Below are 25,765 nucleotides of genomic sequence, written 5' to 3' on the forward strand. Positions count from 1 at the left end.
TCGAAGCGGCTGTGGAAAGGACGAGACTGTCACACACACCTCCTTTTGGAATGTGCCTACGCAAAGGAAGTCTGCAGATGAATGCAGTGGTGTTTGTCGAGGTTCGTCCCATGCAGCTCCATGATGCAAAACTCCGTGCTCTACGGTCTGTTCCCCGGGATGCATACGGAGACGAACATCAGCTGTGCCTACAGGATCATCAACTCGGTGAAAGACGCTCTTTGGTCTGTCTGAAACCTGTTAATCTTCCAGCTGAAGGAGTTGACCCCGACTGAGTGTTGCGGACTGGCACATTCCAAGGTCCAGGACAACGTGTTGAGGGACGTGCTGAAGCTTGGGGCAGCTGCCGCCAAGGCATGGTGGGGAAAGACCACTGTGTAACATCTGCCAAAGAACAGGGGGCCCACGCAGTAAGTGGGCTTCACTGACGCCTCAACTGAACATATGGATATATGGATGGTAAACGTACAGACCTCTATATACAAATGATTAATTCCGATCTCTGTATGCAAAGAAATAGAATGTATATGTATGTATGTATGGCATGACCAATTGTACAGATCATCAAAATATTTTATGAATAAAGTATATTTTTGAAATTAAAAATATTTTCTCCTTGTTGGCACTCTGGGCACTACCCCATCAACACAGCTATGTCAGCATCCAATCCTAGCCACCAGACATAACTTCATTTTGGAAACTCCTGGTGGAGTCCAGTCAATATCTGACAGTGACTTTTGCTCAGGACATTCAATCTTGCTCTCAATAATAATATGCTAACTTCTACAGTGATCTGGTCTTGTCAGGTCCAGGAAGGTTTCAATTCTGGTTGTGATGGCCCTTTTAATTTCCACCATCACCACCAGCTGTTCTAGCTTTTCCAGGATCTTTGCTGTCCAGTTGGATATTGTCAGTGGTGACCAAAAGGGTGTTCAGAAAATTCAAAACCAGAATGGACTCTTCTAATGGCAGCATCACTGGTGGTGTGTCCGCCAGTAGGACATACATCCGCATTTGCCACTTAGCAGCCAGACGGTGTCCCAATTTGTAATTATATTCACTCAATAACTGCCCATTGCTGAATTGGACCTGAAGCTATGGGTATCATAGCCCTGCCCCTCTGAGTAGCCTGAGAAGGGGTTAATGGCCCATTACAATTACAAATTTATGTTTGTAAAGATGTTGGTGGAACTTTCTTTCAAAGATGATAGATATTCTCTCTCTTTCTGGGCCTATTTTGTTTGGCATCAGCCAAAAAGTGTGGGAAACATACACTATTGGGTTTTTCTCTCTGTTGGGCCACTGATGAGCCAACACTACCCCTGTATTGTATGGGGAGGCATCACATGTGAGGACTATATCTCGCTTGGAATCAATGTGATAGTTCTCTAAAAGTTCTTTATTGGTCTTCCTGGTTATTCGCACGTCATCCAAGTAAATGGTGACCTCAAGTAGACCTTGTAAAATGTTCTCCATCGTCTGTTGGAAAATGGCACGGGGCTGATGACACCCTAAAAGGCAGTCTCATATTGGTATAGGGGTATTAGTTGTAGCATACATCTGGCAATCCTCATCTAATTGTATCTGCAAGTATGCATGACTCATGTCCAGCTTTGTGAAGGACAGCTCCCTCCCCTCCATGTTTTGCGTACAAGTCATCTATGACAGAGATTGGGTATTTATCCAGCTGTGCAAAGAGGTTTACCGTTTGTTTGAAATCCCCAGAAAGGTGAACTGACCTGATGGGTTTCACATTCGGTATGAGTGGTGCTGCTCATTCTGCAAATTGTACTGGTTTGATGATTCCTTCACTTTCCAGCTTCCTGATTTCTGCCTCTACTTTTGCACACAAGGCAGAAGGCACTGGGCAGGCCTTGCAGAATTGCTTGTTGGTCAACATGTTGCCTTGGCCACTTGGCGGCCAGACGGTGTCCCAACTTGTAATTATATGCACTCAATAACAGCCCATTGTTGAACTGGACTTGAAGCTATAGGTATCATGGCCCTTGGCCTCCTGATTGTCCCTGGGCCTTCCTGAAAAACTCCCAGGTATTTAATTAAGACTTCACTCAGGCAGCCATTAGCTCGACATTTCTCGATTAGACAATGAAGTTGACTCTTTCTGAGTCAATGTTGGTGCATCAAGCATGGGCCCAAGCCCTTTACTACAGGTAGTGGTAACTAAACCAGCTGCTCCTTATAAGAGATCAGAACCAAAGTTTTACCCTTAATCTTAGGGGATTCCTGGTAATAGATTCTCAGCTTGGCTGAAGTCTTATGCAGATTTAATGATTGGAGACCAGAGTGAGTTTTGTTAAAGACTGGTTCCGCGATCAGTGATACTGCTGCCCCAGTACCAACCTGCAGTAGAAATGGGTGACCACCTGATCAGACGTTTAATTTGATTAGTTCTGGTTTGGACGTTGCTAAGCAATTAACTGTTCCAAACCAGCTGTAGGTGGATTTTCCAGGGTGTGCATTCTCCTGGACACCGGTCTATGAGTTCTTAGAATTAGAATTAGAATGCCCACAGTGTAGAAACAGGCCCTTTAGCCCAACAAGTGCACACAGACCCTCTGAAGAGTAACCCACCCAGACCCAATCCCCAACCCTATTATCCGATATTCACTCCTAACTAATGCACCTAACCTACACATCCCTGAACACTATGAGCAATTTAGCATGCTAAATTCACCTAACCTGCACATCTTTGGATTGTGGGAGGAAACCGGAGCACCTGGAGGAAATCCACACAGAGAGAATGGGCAAATTCTCTTCCTCAGTTTAGGGACACACTTTTGCTGTTTCAAGTCTGTATACTGGTAGCAACTGCAATAGACTGCCAGCCCCATTCTCAAGAAAAATTTATTCATTTGGCAGAGGCTTGGCATTGGTTTGAGGTTTTGCTGTGGGCTGACCAAAAGTCCTTCTGTTCAGGATATGTTCTGAGTGAGGCGATGCAATTGCCTTCACTCAAGTGGTGTTCCCCAAGCTCAGTTGGTCTAGTGAGGGTGTTCACCTCTGTAAAAATACCATGTAGCTCATCAGCTCCACTTGCTGCAGTTTCTAATATCAAAGCCAGTTGTCATACCTGTTTGAAGTCCAGATGGGTTTCAGCTCATAGTCGTTTTTGCATTGTCATATCATTAATCCCGCATACCAGATGATCTCTCAGCATCTCACTTAAGGTTAAACCAAAATCACAAGCCTCTGCCAGTCGTCTTAACCTCAAACATCCTGATACAGATTCCCTGGTTCTTGAACAATCGAGTAAAACCGATAGCATCTCAGAATTAGAGGTAGCTTGGGATCGTAATATTCCATAGCTAAATCTGTCAACTCTTGGAAGGTTTAAATATCTGATGCCTCAGGAAAAGTTAGGCCCCTATTAACCAAAAAAGATATGTCCACAAGCAGTCAGGAGACTGCTTGTGGACATCCACCCTAATGTCATTTGCCTGGAAAAAAATAATGCATTCTTTCCACATATTGGGCCCAGTCTTCAATGGCAGGATCGAATGAGTCAAGCTTCCCATATAATGTCATAATGCCAGAAATGCTTACCCCAACTCAAAGACAACTGTTGTGAACAAATCTCTTCAAGGTCATGTTTCTCTTGATACGAGCTACTGAAGTAACTCCACAAAGGCTGGTATCCTGTCACCAAGTCACCCTTTACTTGCACTTACATATTACATGACACTGACCCAGCCAGTTCAGAGCCAGCTCGACTGATACTAGATTAGATTAGATTAGATTAGATTAGATTAGATTAGATTAGATTACTTACAGTGTGGAAACAGGCCCTTCGGCCCAACAAGTCCACACCGACCCGCCGAAGCGCAACCCACCCATACCCCTACATTTACCCCTTTAACCTAACACTACGGGCAATTTAGCATGGCCAATTCACCTGACCTGCACATCTTTGGACTGTGGGAGGAAACCGGAGCACCCGGAGGAAACCCACGCAGACACGGGGAGAATGTGCAAACTCCACACAGTCAGTCGCCTGAGTCGGGAATTGAACCCGGGTCTCTGGCGCTGTGAGGCAGCAGTGCTAACCACTGTGCCACCGTGCCGCCTACTCTGACACTCGAACCTCTGGCACTGCTTTTTTTTTGTCTTTCTATTTTGTTTTTTTTCCTCCTTTTTTTTTTACTACCGCCTAACTGCGGTACACTCCTGTTTATTTATTTATTTATTTATTTTCTTTACACAGTGAAAGACACAAAGTGCACCAATCTTTATTCAATTTCCACCACCAGGCACTCCTGTTTATATCTGTCACTGAGGACTCCCTGATTGGAGCTGTTGACTCTGTCCAATTAGGGAACTCAGATTCACCTGGCTGTTCTCATTCCAATAACTACAGACAGGATGAGGTTAGAAGGCTATTAAAAAGCATACTGTATCTTGGCTAATAAACAGATTGGGAGATTGCAAAACAAGGAAGTTATGCTAAACGATTATGAATGATTAGTTAGATATCAGCTAGACGAATACATCCACTTTAGGAACAATGCCAAAGCCTCAGGTGATTTGCAGAGGAAATTTGGTATAATGGTGCTCAGGATGCAAGGTTTCAGTTACATGGAGAGCCTAAAGAACCTGGGTTGGCCCCCTTTAAGCAGGAGAATCTTGGGGTGATCTAATAGAGGCTTTCATAAATCAGAGTTTTGATAAATAAGGGGAAACCATTTCCAATGGTGGCAAGTTAGCAACTGCAGTAACCTGTTATGCAACTAGTGGGTGTCATGAGGAAATAGTTTATACACTTCGATTTACAATGTACAATGTGCTGCTCAAAAGGGTGGCAGAAGCAGGTTCAGTAATTGCTTTCATAAAGGTATCAAATATTTTGACTTGCAGATCTGCAGATTATAGAAGAAAGCAAGGACAGGTATGGGTTGAGTGATGTCCACCTATACTGTATCTTTTGGTGATTCCATAATCAAATATAATATCACACACTTATTTAATGATGCACATATGCAGATCTATTCAAGTAATTACATATTTTTAAACATATATATTTTATTATAATTATTATAATCCCTGAACGGTCATAATTGTCTTACACTGTTCATCATGACCTCAGTTGTCACAGGAATCACATTTGGATTTCTGCCAAAAATTTAACTTATTTAAGTAGTCCAAAAAAATTCTCATCACATCACTTCCAATTAAGACATTGCCCTTTTATTATAATTTAAAGATAAACTATATTGTAACAATCCGAATAGCATATATAGATGGCAATTTGACTCAAAAAAGGAAATTAAAAATGGAGCTCATATTTTTTTCAAATTGCATGGATTATCTAGATTAGATTACCTACAGTGTGGAAACAGGCACTTCGGCCCAACCAGTCCACACCGACCCTCCGAAGAGTAACCCACCCAGACCCACCTCCCTCTGATTAATTGACCTAACACTATGGGACAATTTAGCATGGCCAATTCACCATGGCACATCTTTGGATTGTGGGAGGAAACCAGATCACCCGGAGGAAACCCACGCAGACACAGGGAGAATGTGCAAACTCCACACAGACAGATGGGTGTAATTTCCCAATAACTGTTACACTACCATAGTACTATGGATTTTATCCTGTTTACACAGTAGGGAATTCTTTAAATATATATCAGTGACTTTCAAATTGTAGTAATTCACAAATATACAAATATTATAGCTACCTATGGCTACTAACATGCAGTTTTTGCTGCATATGTAGCTACCTACTATCATGCATATCTGAATATTGAGGCAACTATGTACATCTGTATTTTCTTGATGGGCATAAACTACTTGGCACAGACCCAATATTTTCTGAGAATATTAGAACTTTGGTGTTCATATGGGAAAATTAATAAGTCACTGTAAAAAGTCCCATTAATCAGAAACTTAACTGGACCCTCATCATAAAATAATCATTTCTAGAAAGTCAGAAACTATATGATTCAAAGTGAGTCACCTCCTGACTCCCTAAATCCTTATCTCCATCTACAAGAAAAAATCAGGAACGTGATGGAATACTGTCTATTAGCCTACATTAGTCGAGCACTAACAAAATGCAAAGTTCAACCCCATTCAGTGCAAAGCAGCCTGCTTGACTGGCACCCCTTCCATTTTCACACCATTTGTGGCATGGTGGCTCAATGGTTAGCACTGCTACCTCACAGCCCTAGGGAAGAAAGTGAGGATTGCAGATGCTGGAGATCAGAGCTGAAAATGTGCTGCTGGAAAAGCGCAGCAGGTCAGGCAGCATCCAAGGAACAGGAGAATCGATGTGAAGGGCTTATGCCCGAAACGTCGATTCTCCTGTTTCTTGGATGCTGCCTGACCTGTTGTGCTTTTTCAGCAACACATTTTCAGCTCACAGCCCTAGGGACCCAAGTTTGATTCCAATTTTGGGCAAGCCTCTTGGTGCTCAGGTTTTCCTCCCACAGTCCAAAGATGCAGATTAGGTGGATTGGCCATGCTAAGTTGCCCATAGAGTCCAGGAACATGCAAGCTAGATAGATTAGCCATGGGAAATGCAGAGTTACCAGGGTAAGGTGGGTCTGGGTAGGATACTCTTCAGAGAGTCAATGTGGACTCAATGAGCTTCCACACTATAGGATTCTGTGGTCCACCAACAGGGCACTGTTTTGAAGAAAGTAACATCTGTAAAATGCACACACCAACTTACCAAGACGTCTTTTTCAGTACTTCCCAAACTTTTGCTCTCTATCACCCAAATGAAGAGCAGCAAGTGCATCAGAGCTCTATCACCCTCCAAGACTCTTCCCAAGTCACACAGCATCCTGACTTGGAAATTTATCACTGTTCCTTCAATTCCACCAGCTCAAAATTCATCAAACTTCTATCCTCCAGTACCATGTAGGTATCCTTAGCACGTTAGGGTTGTATGGGTCACATCGAGGCACTTGGTGACTCAAGGGCAGTTAGAAATGGGCAATAAATCAGGTCTTGTCAGCAATACCGACATCTGAAATTTTAAAAAACTGCTAAGTGAATAATGTCCGCAGACTGAGGGGAATCGAACTACGCAACGAAGCAACCCCATTCTAACAAACACTAGCTTGTATCAATATGCATGGAGGGAACGTTGGAGAACGAACAAGCTGAGACAAGTACTGCCTTCTCGGAGGTAACGTGGACGATCGATGTCGACAGATAGAATCAAAATGCAGAATAGCAAAATGTCACTACGAAAATCACGTTTTCTCCACCCTGACATGTTAACGACTGAGCCATGATGACTTACAACAAAAATAATTCCTAAAAATGTACACGCCCACACAAGGTCCAAAATCAAGCATTCTACGCCCACACCTCCTCCCCCCACCTCCCATCCACATACTTACATCGGCCGTAACAAAAATTAACTTGGATTTTACAGTAAAATAAACAGGAGGCCAGGATGATCTAACAAAAACCGAAAGAACTGCGGATGCTGTAAATCAGAAACAAAAACAGAAACTGCTGGAAAAACTCAGCAATTCTGGCAGCATCTGTGGAGAGAAATTAGAATGAACATTCCTGGTCCACTAATTCTTCCTCATAATAGTCTCTGATTTCTCTCCAGGGACTGCGGCTGGCAAGCTTTTTGTATGTGTGCAGTTCCCTGTATGACACTCTGCAAGAAGCCAGACCGAAAAACTACCCAGGCCTAATGCGGGCTGCCCCCAGTAAATAACACACCTCACTTTCACGCTTATGTTGCGATACAAATGTCAAAACTAAAGTAGAACCCCCACCATCAGTAAACGCCCACTCGCGTTTCCGACACCTCCGTCTCCTATTCCAACAATAACAAGTCTGTTTGAAGCTACGGCTGGATCCCACCAAACTGGGGAAAAGATGTTGCAAAACTGCAAGTCCTCTGTTCATGCCAAATATTATTGTATTTGAAAATAATTCCGTATCTTGATTGAGGCGTGGAGATGTGGGAGAGAGGGCGGCAGCTTCATTGTTAAATTGGGGTGCTTGCTCCTTCAATGTAACAATGAAGGCTCTAAAATCAGCAACGATTCAAGTACCTTCATGACAGTCGCTCGATTCCACGTCCTGAAACTACAGCAACATGTCCGGCCTCTCGGTGCCAGAGGCTCAGGAGCTCGAGCACAGTCCGAGACACCGTCAACCTCTCGCGCTCCTACTGCGGCTGCGCACAACCGTCCACCGAGAAGGGGCGGGCCACCCGGTCTGACGGACACCCGTATTAGCCAATCGGGATCGTAATGTTGTGCCGCCCACGAGACAAAAGTGATAAAATGATGTTCGAACCGGTACAGACAGGAGGTGATTCGCGTGGAATATATGAGGTTATTTCGAGGGTTTGAAGTGTTTTGCTTCAGCTCTTCCTCAACTAAATTCAAATTTTACCATCTATCAAGATGGAATTCATATGGGTATATCAGGGTTACTAGTCCAGTTACATTATCACAATGTCACTGCTTCTCTTTCCATAACCTCACGTTTTACACGATTTATTCTACCATTTTGTCGTCCAATAACCTGTCCACAGCAATTAGAAGCTACTTAACCTCCTCCCATCTTGCATTCTCACCTAGCTTGGTATCATTACCGAACTAGGGCATATTAACTTCTCTCCATCTAAATCACTAAGATTGTAAATGGCACAGCACTAGTCGCAGCCTGCCAACTGGAAAATGTCCCCTTCTGTAGCAAAAAATTTGTTTCATGGTTCATTACTAAAAGCTATATTCGGGATTTGATTGAAAAGTAAATATAATTAAAACCGTTTATCATACAAGTGGTAATGAAACACAATGGGTAGCCCACTTCTTGACGTCTTGGTAGAGCCAGGTTGTATTGTGTTATCTCTGTAAAAGCTTGACATACAAACTATTCATTTGAATACAAACTAGTCACCTAGCAAAATGAATGTGTTTAAGATAAAATAATTTTACAAAAATTGATTTTATTTATTGTTACATGTATCTTGCAAAATATAGTGAAAAGCATTGTATAGTGTTGCCACTCTGGCACCATCTTAAAACATAGAAAAATAAACCAAAACAGAATATAAAGGCAGAAAAATTAAGAACTAAGGGGTCCAACTTTACAGTACTTCTGGTTAAGTACTCTGTTGTAGGTCATGGGCCAGGTGGCCAGGCATGACTCCTCCACTACACCGCAAGAACGAAAGTTGCCATTCTTTGACCACGAGCCCTTGCTGGATCTTGCCAATGCCACCAGGTACTAAACAGGCCCAAAACTTGATTCTGCCGCTGCCATTAGTCCACAATAGGCCCACTTTGCCAATGCAACAGTTGCTAATGCCACAAAGTCTCGTACAGTGCCCATCCTCCTCCATGCCCTTCTATTTGAAAGGGAGGGTGACGACTTTAGTGCATATGTAAGAAAAGTTTTGATAAGGTGGATTTGGTTACAATATTTCTTATCTTGGGTCTGGCCAGAATTAGGGGACATGGTTTTAAAATTAAGGTTTGATCTTTCAGAACTAGCATGTTTACCTCTGTTCATATTTCATGTTTGTAACCATTCCAAAGCGTGCCATAAGGTAAGGTAGGGTTAGAGGTTTTTATCTACATGGTTGCTGACAGAAGTAAGCAAATGAGTTCAGGAACTGACAGAGGTAGTTGTTGCTTTACTTTAGTCATCTAACCAGATTTAGTGAGCAAATAAAACATAGTGGTCAGTTAGGCTTGCACTCAAATCTCTGCCGTGTTTTCATTCCCTATGAGAATCACTCCTGTCTGTGACTCTGAGAGGCCAGGGCTTAATTCTGCTTCTAAAGGTTCTTATACTTACTTTAGCTAATCCTTTCCATTCTGTATACTTTCAAAAGTTAGAATCATACAGCAGGCTTGTTCAACAAACAGCCCACAGACCTTATCATGGCCTAAACCATTCTTACAACCCATTTTTCTATTCCTAGACCTTGTATTCCTTTCTTTCCCCATATATTTAATCAACTTGTCAGTAGTCTTTTACAGGTTTCCAAAACACCCAGTCTTCAGATTTATTAGTACTCTTTGTAACAAGTCTCCAGCCTCTCCTTTTTGCCTATATCATCCTTAATTTTCTCAGGTAAGTCACAGATTAATTTTTCTAGCTGAATGTTTGACCTAAATAGAATACATTTTGTTGAACATTTTGAATTTTTAAAACCCTCACACTTTATTACAACTTCATGTCTATTTGCTTCCAAACTCTCCCCTTAACTATTAAGTTTTTGGTTTATGATTGGAATACGTAATTTTAAACTTAATATGAAATTGAATATTATGATCACTATTTCTCAATGGATTTTTAAAATAATGACATTAATAATTATCCCTACCTCATGGCACAATGCTATATTTAAAATAGCTTCATCCATATTTGGTTCCACCCATTGCTGCAGGAATCTGTTACAAGTCAACTTCTGGACCAACTTTGCCAATCTGATTGGCTCAGTCCAGTCTAAGATTAAGAGCATGAAAGTCCACCTCAACAGTGACATTGTTTTTAAACGAGAAATTACTGAAACTTGTTACAATGCACTGTTAACCCTTACAATTACTTAGGGACCTATAAACCCTCAACAGTGTTTTTTGAACTTTGCTATTCCTAATGTTAAACCATGATAATTCTATTTCCTAATTTTCTGGACCAATAACACACGTTGTTTTGCTAATCGTATATATGTGCATAAAGCTGAATGAAAATGACTTTTTTTTTAAACAAAACAGCATGCACTGGTCAACCATAAGTGCAACATGAAAGTAGAAAACAAAAAGTTGGAAAAACTTGTGAATCTGGAATGCCCTTTGCAGGTGATTAAGTCTCAAAACTGCAAACTGGAGCTCACGTTCAACAAATCTGAACAGCATGCTGAATATTGTGGATCAAGGACTGAACCTTGTGCAGTTTGTGGTTGCAATGTTCTGGTCAAAGACAAACGTACAACACATTTCCTGTGGCAAAGATGTGGAGAAAACAACTGTGTCAAACCTAGATCTGAGTATCACTTTGTTGATGATATTGGGACTTGGTTTGAAGCCAACCATTTGGGATTCTTCATTGGGCTGAAGAGAAGCATAGATTAGAGCGGTGCTGGAAAAGCACAGCAGGTCAGGCAGCATCCGAGGAGCAGGAAATTTGACGTTTCGGGCAAAAGCCCTTCATCAATTCTGGTATAGCTGTGTTAAGTATAATGAGAACTCTTGATTGTTCTGTTTCTTTACACATGTAGTAACTTTAAATAGCTCCAATTCTACCACCTTTTTAATGATATAGAAAGTGGGTGTATAAGTGGCATTGTGGATTTGCAAAGATTTCTTCTATCTTTTAAGAAAGAAAAATACATACTGAGATAAAATATTTCAATGCTAAGCAAAGACCACCAATCTGGACTTCCACTTTTATTCGTCATTTATGTAAATGATTTGGATGAGAATTTAGGAGGCATGGTTAGTAAGTTTGCAGATGACACCAAAATTGGTGGTATAATGGACAGTGAAGGTAGTTATCTATGATTACAAAGAAATCTTGATCAATTAGGTCAATTGGCTGAGGACAGGCAGATGGAGTTTAATTTGGATAAATGTGAGGTTTTGGATTTTGGTAAAACAAACAAGGGCAGGATTTATACAGTTAATGGTAGAGGCCTTGGTAGCATTGTAAAACAGAGACACTTAGGGGTTCAGGTACATAATTCTTTGAAATTTTCATCACATATAAATAGGGTGGTTAAGAACGTGTTTAGCATGCTTCCTTCATTGCTCAGATCTTCAAGTATAGGAGTTGGGATGTCAAGTTGAGGTTGTATAGGACGTTGGTGAGGCCTCTTCTGGAGTAGTGTGCGCAGTTCTGGTCGCCCTGTTATAGGAAGGATATTATTAAGCTGGAGAGGGTTAACAGAATGTTGCTGGGAATAGAAGATTTGAGTTATAAGAAAGGCTGGCACATTTTTCACTGGAGTGTAGGAGTTTGAGAAGTGACCTTATAGAGGTTTATAAAATCATGAGGGACATAGATAAAGTCAATACCAAGTGTCTTTAACCCTAGAATGAAGGAGTTCAAAACTAGGGAGTATATTTTAAGGTAACAGGAGAAAGATTTTAAAAAGGACACGAGGGGCAACTTTTCTTTACAGATTGGTAAGTATGTGGAAGTGAACTGCCAGAGGAAGTGGGGGATGCAGATAAGATTACATTTAAAAGGTATTTGGATTAGTACATGAATAGGAAAGGTTTGGAGGGATATGGGCCAAATGTAGGCAAGTGGGACTAGTATAGCTCAGGAACATGGTCAGCATGGACTAGTTGGATGGAAGGGTCTGTTTCCATGCTGTATGATTCTATGACTCGAAAAGGGTATTTCTGAGACTGAATATACTCCAAAGAAGTTTGTTTGTGCAGATGAATTTGCTGTAGCCATTCAAGATAATACATTTGGAGAAAAATGACTTATAATCTGCAGTGGCTCTGTCTGAATCCTCAGATAAAACTAATCTCCATATCTTTTCAGTAAGTGGCATATAAAGAAGGATGTTATGGTTCCTTCTGTGGTTAAAAAAAAAACTCAAACATGAAGACATCCTGAATCACACTGAAATGATTCTGAATTGTGGTCCCACATTTTATCATTATCTCACTATCATTGTATACAAGACAAAAACTAGGACACTTAATCCCCAAATAAGGTGACATCAGCTAGGCATAAATATTCACATCCTGTGGCCAGTTACGTGTCCTTATTTTCTGAGGAGTTCAAAACTGCACATCAATATGAGCAGAAACTGTGAACTATGGCAACCATTAACACGATCTAATAAAACCATCAATAGGCTGTTTTCCCTTTCTTGTACATATCTTGCCACTACTTCTCAGGGAAAAAAAAATCAGCAGACTCAAATAAACCAAAGAACTGCAGATGCTGGAAATCTGAAACTCTAGAAATTGCTGGAGAAACTCAGGAGGTCTGGCAGCATCTGTGGACAGAAAGCAGAGTTAATGTTTCAAGAAAATTCTGGAATCAAAACATTAACTCTGCTTTCTGTCTACAGCTGCTGCCAGATCTGCTGAGTTTCGCCAGCAATTAATTTGTTTTTTGTCCCAGCAGACCCAGGTTTGTCTATTAATGAAAATTACAAAAAGCTCACAGGAACCAATTGGATAATTAACTTTAACGTTTAATGTTGCTTTTTAAGTTGCCATAGGAAATAATAAATATTCTGCAGTTTCAGAAGTGCATTCTAGTTTCAGTTATCAAATTATTTAAATGCATTATAGAACACTTTCAGTATTGCTTCAATGTAACATTAGAATATCAGTTCCTAAGAAATAATGACAATTTTTCAATTTAATTTGCAGTCCTCATGCTCCCCTGACGTCAGATTAATATCAATTTATGCCCTGTTTGCTCTTGCAAACCTAAACTGAGAACTAGGCAAAGTGACACTCTGACAATTTCAACTTATTTGTCTTGATATATTCAAACTCAGATGAACAGAGCATTTTAGTATGTCTCCTCCATTCTCTTTTACCCCTAACACATTTCCAAGTTTCTACAATACACATTTTAATACGCATATTTAATTAAATACATTGGGCTGCTAACCTTGAAAGGAAAATCAAGAAGTTACGATCTTTGACTAGATTCAATCTGCAAACCAATAACAACTTAAAATTCAATCATCAGTTACTTTATAGTCAAATAGCAAGTCCCAGGCAGCATAAAGCTGAATAGATAATTCCCCTTTAATTATGCCTGATGGCCACACTGCCTTTAAGGGACTTGGATTCAGTTTATGCACACAGATCATCTCTTTTTACTACAGAAATAATTAATTTGTATTATATTTTGTCTCTTTTTACGACAATTAATAAATTTGTATTATATAACCATCCTCCACTTACTGCAGTTTGCTGGAGAAATGATCTTGCTTTTAAGAGGAGACTATGGTAATTGTGATCATGCATTGTGTGTGTAGTTTGCAGAAATTCTTTATTTGCTTAGTAAATAAACCTGTTACGATGCAAGTTCTGCCCAGCATCCAACTCCATGACTGAGAATGCACTTATTAGTAAATATAGAGGGGTCACTGTTCCATTACTTTCCTTAAAAAAAATGAATTTGATACTTTCTTGTTCTAAAGACAAATCAAGGATACTTTAACTGTTAGCTTCTGTTATATGAAGTTCAGTAAAGTTTGCTGTGACGGGTCCCTTCAAATTAAGTTGCTGTTTTAAATGCATCATGTGCTATGAAAGAAGAGGTACGCCATAGGTTGGCAGCTCCTGGTGTAGCTGGCGAAACATCATAGCACATTTATTTCTTTCCTTCACCTTGCCAAGAGCGTTGTACAGCCTTGCTTGTAAGTAAAGGACTTCTCGGATCCGCTCATTGCAATCTGCTTTCTCAAAATATATCTTTGCTTCATTCAGATTTTCGATTGCTGATTCGAAAGCTTAAAAAAAAAGTTAAATTTTGAAAAAAATGTCAAGCAACATCACTGGAAAGTCTATAGCATTTATTAGTATATTTATTACATTACATTTCAGTAACCCAAAATTGTTTTCCAAAGTACTAGAAACAGGAAAAATATTGGCTTTAAAACTTTAGTCAATTTCCTGCAAATACCTTTAAATATATAAATATATAGCCTCCAATTATTCCTTTAAATAAAAAAGATAATTGTAAAGTCATTTGTTATCTTCCTTAATTTTATCAGATTCTTGAGCAGTAGAGAATTAGAATGATGCACCCCCGAGCTTTCGCAAAGCAAGAACAACAACATAACAGCACCTTTTACATTCCCTCAAGAGGAAAAGTGGAGCTTCTGTTTAAAGTGTTATCTGAAATATCTGCACCTATGACAGCGCAACATTCTCTTTGTATTGAAATGAAGTGAAAGCCAAGATTATATGATTTATGGAGTGGGGCTTGATTTTTGATACAAAGACAAGAGTTCTAAAATGGAGACAAATCTGAGAAACTCTGTGGGTTGTAAAGGGGTTGAATCAGTTTCAGTTAGTTAAGGGTTAATTTTCAGATATATTTTAAAAGAAATGGGAAACATAGATGTATAAAGACAGGTGAAAACTACAGGAGCTGCACCATCAGTGGACAGAGCTCATGGTGTAGAGGAAATCTAATGGGAGATCCACATTGTGTTATATGTGTGGGGGTCAGAGACGATTGGTGGCGTTTCTTGGAGAATGAGTGCATGTTAGTAGGTTGCCTAGCAAGTAGTGTGGACAAGGGGTCAGAGTTAGGATGGTGATGCCCTGGGAAGCCTTACCAGAGAGAATTCCTGGAGTATGACATTAAAAACAGGTGAAGAGCAGTAGTATGGGCTCCTCCCCCACCTTGTCTCTCCCCTCTCCCCACCCCCTATACACACACACACACACACACACACACACACACACACATCCCCACCAAGCCCTTGTGATGGACTAGTAATTAAACCCATAGGTAAAATTTTGTTTGACAACATTCAACATGAGCTAATGCCAGTCATAATAGATGTATCAGGGATACAGTTAACGGAGTGGTGCCCGTTCCCCATTGAAACTATTCTATTCCCACCTGACCCACAGAATAATGGGGTGAGGTACAGGGAAATATGAGAGGAAATCCAGACCAGCAGTTAATAGATGGAACAGAAGGGAACTCTTTAATGATCTAGTCACAGCACATGGGACAGGAGAGTCAATGGCCAATACTCTTGATTTGGCTAATTTGGACAATAAACTCAGGATCTTGACCCAACAAGTCAAAAGAGCCCGAGAAAGACTAAATACGGATAGACAACCAACAGGAGACCATGGGACAGCTTGTGGAGAATCAGGCTATCCACCACTTAATGACCATACTGGAGGGTTACGCCAAGATGATTAACCAGATCATCCAGGTCAAAAACAGAGATGACAGTGAGCAACAAAACTACACCCTGTGCGGTATCTATGGAGACTGGATGATTGAACAGCTGAAGGAGGACCTCAGGCAGGCTAGCGAAGGGAAAGTCCCATCCTGGATTAGTGATGTACAGCGCGAACATACATTCCAGGACAGAACCCATCTCTAACATCTCTAGCTGTCTATCAAGATCTGACATAATGACAACTGCAATGACACTCTTGGTGAGGTGCTAGGGATTTCAATTATCCCTAGTAACAAAGTTGGGTCGACAACTTTTAAAGTCAAAAATATTGGAAGTATTAAAAGAGGTACTTGAATGGGTTACCATGACACCCTCCCATATGCTGTGAAGAGAGAGGGGACAATTGATAAAGACCACTTAAACAAACAGATCAAACTATTGTATCTTTACAAAAACAGAAGCTGCTGGTAAAGTTCAGCAGGTTTGGCAGCATCTATGAAGAGAAATCAAAGTTAATGTTTCGGGTCCAATGACCCTTCTTCAGAACTGTCCTTTGTGATTTTAGCCTGTCATCTGTGAATTTGGCTCCTCTCATATATAGCTGTGGACCCAATTGCACTCACCTTAATATATCTTAAGATTCTGGCGGCTAAGATTGCAGACTGGGAAAGACAGAGATTGGGTACTCACTATGAATAATACTATACATGCACACAGAGGCTTTAAAATAGATGGAACTCCAAGGGTTAGCACTATTGTCACTTCTATTTAATCTGAATACTGAATGTTGTCAATGCAATACAATTCTATGTGGATTACAGTGATGGGAGGTTCTGTTTTGTACAAATGAGAGGCTTGACCAATGTACATCATGGCTTTCACACGAATACGTAGGCTCCCCTGACAACAAACAACTAACTTTTACAATTAGGTTTGAATGTCATTCACAAAGGACTCTTTCCATTCAAAAGGGGGGGGATGTAGCAGCCTCTTGGCTGCAAAAACACAGCTAGATTGCTAACTTGGCCAAACAGCAAGGGATGCTGGGTACATTGGCCAAGCAAAACTCAGAAATCACAAAATCCACACACCAGGCACACTACAAACACAACAGCCAGATGGTAATGACTTAAACATACTATAAAAGCCAACAGTTATTCTGGACAGGGAGAAGAAAGTGAGGATTGCAGATGCTGGAGATCAGAGTAGATCATGTGGTGGAGGAGAAGAACAGCAGGTCAGGCAGCTTCCAAGGAGCAGAAGAATCGACGTTTCGGGCTTAAACCCTTCATCAGGAATGCTGATTTGTGATGAAAGGCTTATGCCTGAAACGTCGACTCTCTTGCTCCTCGAATGCTGCCTCACCTGCTGTGTTTTTCCAGCACCACACTCTCGACAGTTATTCTGGACAGACATACTCCCAAAATCCTAACCACTATACAAAGGAGGCAGCACCGGGTGCTGCCTCACTACGAAACAGTAGAGAGCCATCTAAATCACTGACTCTTGTTTCAAATGATTAAATGTGTCTCCCTGATTGTCCAGAACTATAGAAAGTTCCAGAAAACCATCTAAAAGGTTTAAAAACAGGGTTCACCCGCAGACCTCTATCTTAGAACCTCTCTTAGACTCTCTTGAATCATCTGAGGCCTTCTAAGGAGAACAGCATGGTAAGAGGCAGACACCCGCTGACCATCCAGAGGGAGAAAGGAAGACAGACAGACAGATATAGCCACAGACAGCATGACTGCGTAAATTTACAAGAGACTCTGGAAGTATTGTAACCTTAAGGGGCCAAATAGGATAAGGGACAATATGTTTAGTATTCAAGATTATTGTGATTTTGTTCCTAATAAAGTGGGATCGTTTTGCTTCGTATCGGCTTGTATTTGTACTGATTTGATTGCTTTGGTATTATAGGACACCTAGGCAAATTCATTCATAACATTCTGATCGGAGTTGTCTAAACTGTTTAAGGTGAGACTAGACAACATTATAAATCCCAAAATATTGCATGCCTTTTTAATCACTTTCTCAAGAAAGTGATCATCTTCAATAATTTGTGAATGCTTTCCCTTAGGTTTCTCTTTTCCTGCACTTCTTCTAATTTAATGTCCTTTGTTTTATCTCTCCTTATTGCTTAAAAAAAAGATGACTTCATCTTTCTCTGCTAATTTATCTGCCATATGTATGCCCATTTCAGCAGCATGTCTTTGTGTTCTTCAGATCTATCATTATGGCCAAATACCAGGGGATTCAAGGAAATGAATTTGGAAAGTTTAATATTATAATGCAATACAATGTTTACTAGAAATACATTTGTTCCTTTCTATACTAGAATATATTAAACAATCCACTCATATTCAAAGGTACTTTTGATTTAAAATCTTGTTCCAACTAATTTTAAAGTGGCTTGTCTATTCAAGAAACATAAAGCTTGCTTGAGGAACTTTTCTTTTTGAAGTGGTGGCCTGAGAATTGTCTTGCAAATGTTAATAAGAATGAGTATATTAAGTTGGACCTAATGGATTGTTTGTAAGATCTAAGGAAACTGACAGTTTATAAATATTACTAAAATTGTTCCAGCAGTACACAGTTCAGGTCAAAAGATTTCAAGTATTTACCTTCAGTTTTTTCTTGAGTAGGAGCAGAGGCTGCAGAAGCGACTTGACATTTTGCCAACAGCAACATAGCACGCCCTCGGTTCAAGACTATTCCATTAGCCAGAATGGGTTCAATTGCCATATACAGTAGATTCAAAGCTTGTTCTGGAATTCCAAGCAGCAGCTGGCAAAAATATATGATTTTGGTCTTTTAAGTCACAAAAAGACTTGAATTGTTAAAGAACTTCACATCCAGCATAAGTTTCCTGTTAGTTTCACTTCCTGTGACACCATATAGACTTACCTTTCAATCCTCCTAATGCTATGTGCAACTGCAGTTAATTTTAACATAGTCTTCTTTTACTTCCCTTTCTAAAAGTCAGATAAGTTTCACATATTTGCATTTCTTTTCTTTTCCTCAAGCTTATTTTGTATGTAGTGTATTTTACATGTATTTTTCTTGAAGGGTACCAAACGGAGTAGTCTTTTAAAAAAAAATTAATCCCAAACTAGCTTTTACATCAGTTAAAAAAAAGCAAGTAACTGATTTTCAGTTTTCAAAAAGCTATACAAATAGACTTCCCCTGCCTGCCACTTCCTATTTATCAGTCCTAGCATAATACAGGAGAAGAGAACAGGACAAAAATGTCTTCACCAAAGACATCTATTTACTGGCTACAGTCCATCCAATCTTACCCCAACTGTCATGTATTGCCACCAATATGTTTCTACTTTGTTTTCATGAAAGGAGAATACTAATAGTCACAAAAGTGTTTCTCGTATTTCTTCCCCTTTGAACTGCTCACTCAACTTCTGTTTACACTTGATATTGACTCCCTGTGTGTAACACTGAGAATAGGAACTATTTTTCTAGTTCAACAAACACAGAAGTTTGATCATAAATGTTGCTGATTCATATTGTAGTTTTTGTTTTACTCTAAATCTGTTTAGGAAGATGAAAATCAGTGACATGCTGCTTTGAAGTCATCCAGTTTTGGAATATACTATCTTTGGAGAAATCGTGGTGGAAAATCTCCCCAAAAAAGTAGAAAACAATGTTAAAGGGAAACTATGACATATGGTATAGAAGTGGTCCTTCAGTCCATCAAGTCTGTACTGCCACAAATATACAATTATCTACACTAATGTCACTTATCTACATAAGGGCAATAGCCTCGAATGTTATGACACTTCAAAGACTCATCCATGTCCTTTTTAAAAAAAGGTTGTGGGATTTCCTGTCCCAACTACCATTTCAGGCAGGGCATTCCAGATGAAAAAGCTTTTCCTCAAATCCCCGCTCAACCTCTGCCTTTCACCTTAAAATTATGCCCCTTATTACTGACCCTTCAATGAAGAGGAACAGGTGCTTTCTATTCACTCTGTCATGCCCCTCATAATCTTCTATAGAAGAGAATATTCATTTACAGGCACAGTATACATCAAACATAGAAATTCCTAAGCTGTCTGAAATAGAAAATTTACATTTCTATATTACACCTAGAATTGAAAAATAAAATACTAAATTTAAAATTAATAAACATCCTTAAAAAACAATGACCATAAACATATCTGTTGAAACAGTATAGTGGTATACCATACAAAATTCTCTTAAATAAAATTATGTTTTTAGTGTGAAACAAGAGCCCATGTTACGCAAACAGATATTACTGATATCCAGGAAAATAACTTTCTCCATTCTTTTCCTTTAGAAAAGACATCAGTAAATGAGTGGTGGTACGTTTTGTATATCATAAACAGCATCTCAGGTCATAAATAATTTCTACGTAAATAAGGTATAGGTGATAAATGTCAAGATATAAAGGTGAGTCTTTAGAAGACAATTATTCAGTATGTAGTTAGGGCTCCACATTGCAACAGGGATGGTGAGGTAACAGAAAATTTACAATATTTATTCACTATGATGCTGTCTTGTAGAAGCACATACAAATAAGGACTTGGGGAAAAAAGAAACCAGTTTTGTTAGAACAGAAGAGATCATAGGATGATTTGATGGAGGTGTTTAAAACTATGAAATGATGAAGCAGAGCAGATTAAAACGGAATGCGTTCTGTGATTGCAAGGACATAGAACAAAAGGTCATTAATAAAAGCAAGGGGCCAAGAAAAGTAAAAGAAACCGTTATGTTTGAACAGGCAGAGGCTTGTGAGACAGTTAATCATCTTGTTTCCCCATATAAACATAGGTTAGAAAGACAGTTGAAAGAAAAGGCTATAATGAAAATAAAAGAGTAAGAAATATCACAAGAGCATGTGATTAAACTAATGTTTGTCTGAAAAATAAACACTAGCATTGTTAGTTTTATGCTTATGTATTCCTTGCTGTTCTAAAAATGGCATCTCTTCATATAATTGAATTGAAAGGTACAAGCTTGGAATGAAATTCAGGAAGAAGACTGCCATTTAGTATCACACAGCATGGTGTGAATGAAGCAAAGCAAACAACTCAAAGGAACTATTGCTTTGATGACAGGTGCTTTTGGGCTTGCTGTTGTTGGCAAAATTGTGTCTTGGTGAGGGGAACCAGGAAAGAAAAACAGTTTCTTATACGATTCTCCCCTAAGGTTAGACCCATGCAGAGACATATATTTCTTGTTTCATAGTAAAGTATATAGAATAAGCTTTGCAACTAAATACAATAACATTTGTGACATAGCTCACCTGTGAAAATGCCAAATGTAAGATGGCTTCCGAGGTTAGATACTCTAAGTGATATTCTCGGCTCAGTGCCAATGCTTTTAGAAGCAAAGGAACTGCGACCGCATGACATGAGGAACGCCAGAAAAGCTCAGCCTCCAAAATAAGAATTCTAAAAATAAACAGTTATAAATACTTAAGAACATATTAGTAAAGCTTTATTTTCTGATGCTGTTGAGATCCCAAAATCATAAGAACAAAATTGGAGCAGGACTACGAATTACAGCCAATCAGGCCGACTGTGACCTTGACTCCACTTCCCTGCCTCCTTTCAACAACCCTCCCCCCAGTTCCCATGCTCGGCAAAAATCCAAGTCAGCCTTGAACAGAATCAATGATCCATCTTCCACTGCATTCTGTGGAAGATAATTCAAAGACTAACATCCCCTCAGAGGAGAAATCCCTTTTCATCTATGTCTGAAATGGGAGACCTATTATTTTTAAACTGTGCCCTTAGTCATAAATTCACTGTGACAGAAGCATCCTCTCAGGATCCACCCTGTGTGGCCCCCTTGTAATCCTATGTTTCAAAAAGAACATCCCTCACTCTTCTCAACTGCAATGTATACAGGCTCATCCTGTTCAATCTTTCCTTACAAGATTCCTTACCATCTTTCCTTTATACTGGAAATCAGCTGTGTAAAGCTTCTCTAAATTGCTTACAATACAAATATACTCTTTGCAAGTAAAAAGACTAAAACCGTGCACGGTATTCTCAGTGCCATCTCATTAATTCCCTGCACAGCTATAGTAAGACAACTCCTTTTTATAAACTTGGAGATAGTGAGGACTGTAGATGCTGGAAAGTCAGAGTCAATAAAATGTGGAGCTGGAAAAAGCACAGCAGGTCAAGCAGCATCAGAGGGGCAGGAGAGTTGGAATTTCGGGCATGACCCTTCATCTATTTCACTCTGTCCTGATGAAGTAACGTTGACTGCCCAAAATGTTGACTCTCCTGCCCCTCTGATGCTGCATGACCTGTTGTACTTTTCAAACTTTGTATACTCCACCTCCTGGCAATAAAGGTCAATATTCAACTTGCCTTCATAATTTGCATACTATCTTTATGTGATTCATCTACAAGGATACCCAGATCCTTCTGCTGTCTATTTCTATTTGAATAATATTCTACTTTTCTATTTCTATTGCCAAAATAGACCTCACATTTTCCCACATCATACTCCATCTGCCAATGTTTTGCCCACTCAGTTAAGCTAAATCAATCCCATTTCAAACTCTTTGTATCATGATTTACCACATTTCCTGAATCAGTCCCTGACTATGGACCAGATCTAAACAACATAGCCTAAGAAGTATGACCACCTTTGGAACAAAGTGTTCAAGCAACCTTCTCCCCCTGAAGCATGGCAATATCCAAAGTTTGGATTTCAGCCCATCAAATTGGGACAGCACAGTGGCTCAGTGATTAGCACTGCTGCCTCACAGCACCAGGTTCAATTCCAGCCTCGGGCGATTGTCTGTGTGGAGTTTGCACATTCTCCCTTTGTCTGCGTGGGTTTCCTCCGGGTGCTCTGGTTACCTCCCACAGTCGAAAGATGTGCAGCTCAGGTGAATTGGCCATGCTAAATTGCCCATAGTGTTAGGTGTGTTCGTCAGAGGGAAATGGGTCTGGGTGGGTTACTCTTCGGAGGGTCAGTGTGGACTTGTTGGGCCAAAGGGCCTGTTTTCACAGTGTAGGGAATCTAATCTGATCTGAACTCCTCAGGCTACAAACTGTTTAGAAGTACTTGATCAAACTGGTGTCCATCAGCTCCCCTATACTACAACTAAAACACATCACCAGTCCTGCCATATTTATTTTGTTTTATCTAACTAGTCAAGTTTCAAATATAGAAATACTTATCAATGATTATCCACAATTTGTGTTGTGGAAGTATTCATGGTCTTGCTGTGATGTTGCAGTTTTTCTTTAAATTACCTTTTCCTTCACTAAAATTAACATATGCCCCCCCCCTTCTAAATACAAGCTGATCATTATGATGCACTTTTACATCTAGATTGCAGCCGATGTTTTAATCTTTGTCTCCACATAAAGTACTTGAGCTGGAGTACTCTAAATCACCACAATTTTTATCTTATATGTTATGTTGCTTTTGCTTGTGCTATGGGATGGTCCTTTTGAGTTACTTTGTATCTCATTTCCGTTCTACTGTGTTTGTATCCACAATTGTACTACACAAATCAAGAGGTAGGCAAATAATTTTTCATAACACTCTATAATTTGGTCCATACAAGAACTTGGCCTTGACATCTTCCAAAAGCATGATGTAGTACATAATTACTGTGACACTGAGTTAAAAACTTGAAAAATTAGTTGTATGTTTCAGTGATATAGGAGGAAGTGAGGACAGCAGATGCTGGAAATCAGAGTTGAGAATGTGGTGCTGAAAAGCACAGCAGGTCAGGCAGCATCCAAGGAGCAGGAGAATCGACGTTCTGAGCATACGCCCTTCATCAGGAATGAGGCTTGTGAGCCGGTAGGCTGAGAGATAAATGAGGGGGGCATGGGGCTAGGAGAAAGGTTGGTGAGAGTGCAATAGGTAGATGAAGATGGGGGAGAAGGTGATAAGTCTGAAAGGAAGGTGGAATGGATAGATGGGAAATACGATGGACAGGTCAAGAGGGCGGTGCCGAATTGGAGGCTTAAGACTCGGTGGAAAGCCAGGGAAGTGATATCTGGACCTCTTACTGAGATATTTGTATCATCGATAGTCACAGATCAGGTGCCGGAAGACTGGAGGTTGGCTGATGTGGTGCCACTGTTTAAGAAAGGTGGTAAGGACAAGCCAGGGAACTATAGACCAGTCAGCCTGACGTTGGTGGTGACCAAGATCCTGTCCCTCAGTTTTTTGAAGAAGTAACAAAGAGGATTGACGAGGGCAGAGCGGTAGATGTGATCTACATAGACTTCAGTAAGGCATCCGACAAGGTTCCCCATGGGAGACTGGTTAGCAAGATTAGATCTCACGGAATTCATGGAGAACTAGCCATTTGGATACAGAACTGGCTCAAAGGTAGAAGACAGAGGGCTGTTTTTCAGACTGGAGGCCTGTGACCAGTGGAATGTCACAAGGATCGGTGCTGGGTCCACTGCTTTTCATTATTTATATAAATGATTTGGATGTGAATGTAGGAGGTATAGTTAGTACATTTGCAGGTGACACCAAAATTGGAGGTGTAGTGGACAGCCAAAAAAGTTACCTCAGATTACAATGGAATCTTGATCAGATGGGCCAATGGGCTGAGAAGTGGCAGATGGAGTTTAATTTAGATAAATGTGAGGTGCTGCATTTTGGGAAAGCAAATCTTAGCAGGACTTATTCACTTAATGGTAAGGTCTTAGGGAGTGTTGCTGAACAAAGAGACCTTGGAGTGCAGGTTCATAGCTCCTTGAAAGTGGAGTCGCAGGTAGATAGGATAGTGAAGAAGGTGTTTCCTTTATTGGTCAGAGTATTTAGTACAAGAGTTGGGACGTCATGTTGCGGTTGTACAGGACATTGTTTATTGCGTGCAATTTTGGTCTCCTTCCTATCGGAAAGTTGTTGTGAAACTTGAAAGGATTCAGAAAAGATATAAAAGAGACCTAAGGGGCAACTTTTTCACACAGAGGGTGGTGCGTGTATGGAATGAGCTGCCAGAGGAAGTGGTGGAGGAGAGTACAATTGCAACATTTAAAAGACATCTGGATGTGTTAATGATTCGGAAGGTTTTGGTGGGATATGGGGCGGGTGTTGATAAGTGGAACTAGATTAGGTTGGGATATCTGGTCGGCATGGACAAGTTGGACTGAAGGGTCTGTTTCTGTGCTGTACATCTCTATGACTGGGATAAGGTGGGGAGGGGAAAATGAGGAAACTGGTGAAATCCACATTAATTTCATTGACATGCTTTGTCCAACCCTCAGGGCAAATGATTACCAACTGATTCTATATATTGTTCTCAAACTAACTAATGAAAATGGAAAAGTTCTGCTGGAGTAACTTCAAGAACAATTATGTAGGAATGAAAACTCAAGCTACCCAAGTACCTCAACATCCTGAGCTGTCTGTAGGACTACCGGAATAAGTTTAAAAAAGCTTTCTGCTGAGTATGGGTTTACATATAATTATTGAAAGAAATGGAGCAGATTTATTGCCTATTTTTGTGTTGGTGTTATTCTGATCTCAAATGAACTATGATTTATTGGTGCTATGGTTGGGAAAGGAACTGTGATGTAGAATTCAAAGCTAGAATTAATATAAGTATTGTAGTGAGTAAGAGTTTATATGCTGCACTCCTACTGGAATTGTGAAGTGTGAATGTTGTATTGTGAGGTATGATGTAAATAAAGACCTGAGCAAACATACTAGATTGTGAGGTATTATGTCTCAATACAGACTTGAGTCTGCATTAACTACTATAACAGCCCAAACCTGTTGGATGACAACCTGGTGTTGCGTAAATTTTAACTTAGAATAAGAAAGCAGTCTAACAGAAATCAGGAAATTCTTCTTGACACAAAGACTGATCAACACACGGATTGGACTTCTCGGCAGGGTAGTCAAGGCAAAAAA

At 40.0% G+C, this 25,765-nt stretch overlaps 2 protein-coding genes across 6 annotated transcripts in view; both read right to left on the reverse strand.

Moving 5' to 3' along the window:
* Positions 1-8,173, reverse strand: part of LOC122562668 (calcium/calmodulin-dependent protein kinase kinase 2-like) — a 98,579-nt gene extending 90,406 nt beyond the window's left edge. For 3 of the 4 annotated variants that reach the window (XM_043715710.2, XM_043715706.2, XM_043715711.2), the window contains exon 1: positions 8,049-8,173. The gene's annotated coding sequence lies outside the window, so the exon portion shown is untranslated. Of the gene's footprint in view, positions 1-7,766; positions 8,017-8,048 lie in introns of those variants that run through there. The other variant, XM_043715708.2, reaches the window with a different exon arrangement.
* Positions 8,174-8,933: 760 nt separating this feature from the next.
* The window catches only part of anapc5 (anaphase promoting complex subunit 5), a 61,641-nt gene continuing 44,809 nt past the window's right edge, over positions 8,934-25,765 (reverse strand). The window contains exons 15-18 of one of the 2 annotated variants that reach the window (XR_015761263.1): positions 21,156-21,303; positions 18,496-18,658; positions 14,156-14,452; positions 8,934-11,171 (exon numbers count right to left, since the gene is read on the reverse strand). Coding sequence is in view for 1 of the 2 variants with exons in the window: in XM_043715731.2 (XP_043571666.1) it covers positions 14,247-14,452; positions 18,496-18,658; positions 21,156-21,303 (517 nt within the window). In the remaining variant the exon portion in view is untranslated. Of the gene's footprint in view, positions 11,172-13,158; positions 14,453-18,495; positions 18,659-21,155; positions 21,304-25,765 lie in introns of those variants that run through there. The other variant, XM_043715731.2, reaches the window with a different exon arrangement.

The sequence above is a fragment of the Chiloscyllium plagiosum genome, unplaced genomic scaffold, assembly GCF_037043375.1.
Source record: "Chiloscyllium plagiosum isolate Xiang-an unplaced genomic scaffold, Cpla_swu_hap1 HiC_scaffold_24, whole genome shotgun sequence".
Lineage (NCBI taxonomy): Eukaryota > Metazoa > Chordata > Chondrichthyes > Orectolobiformes > Hemiscylliidae > Chiloscyllium > Chiloscyllium plagiosum.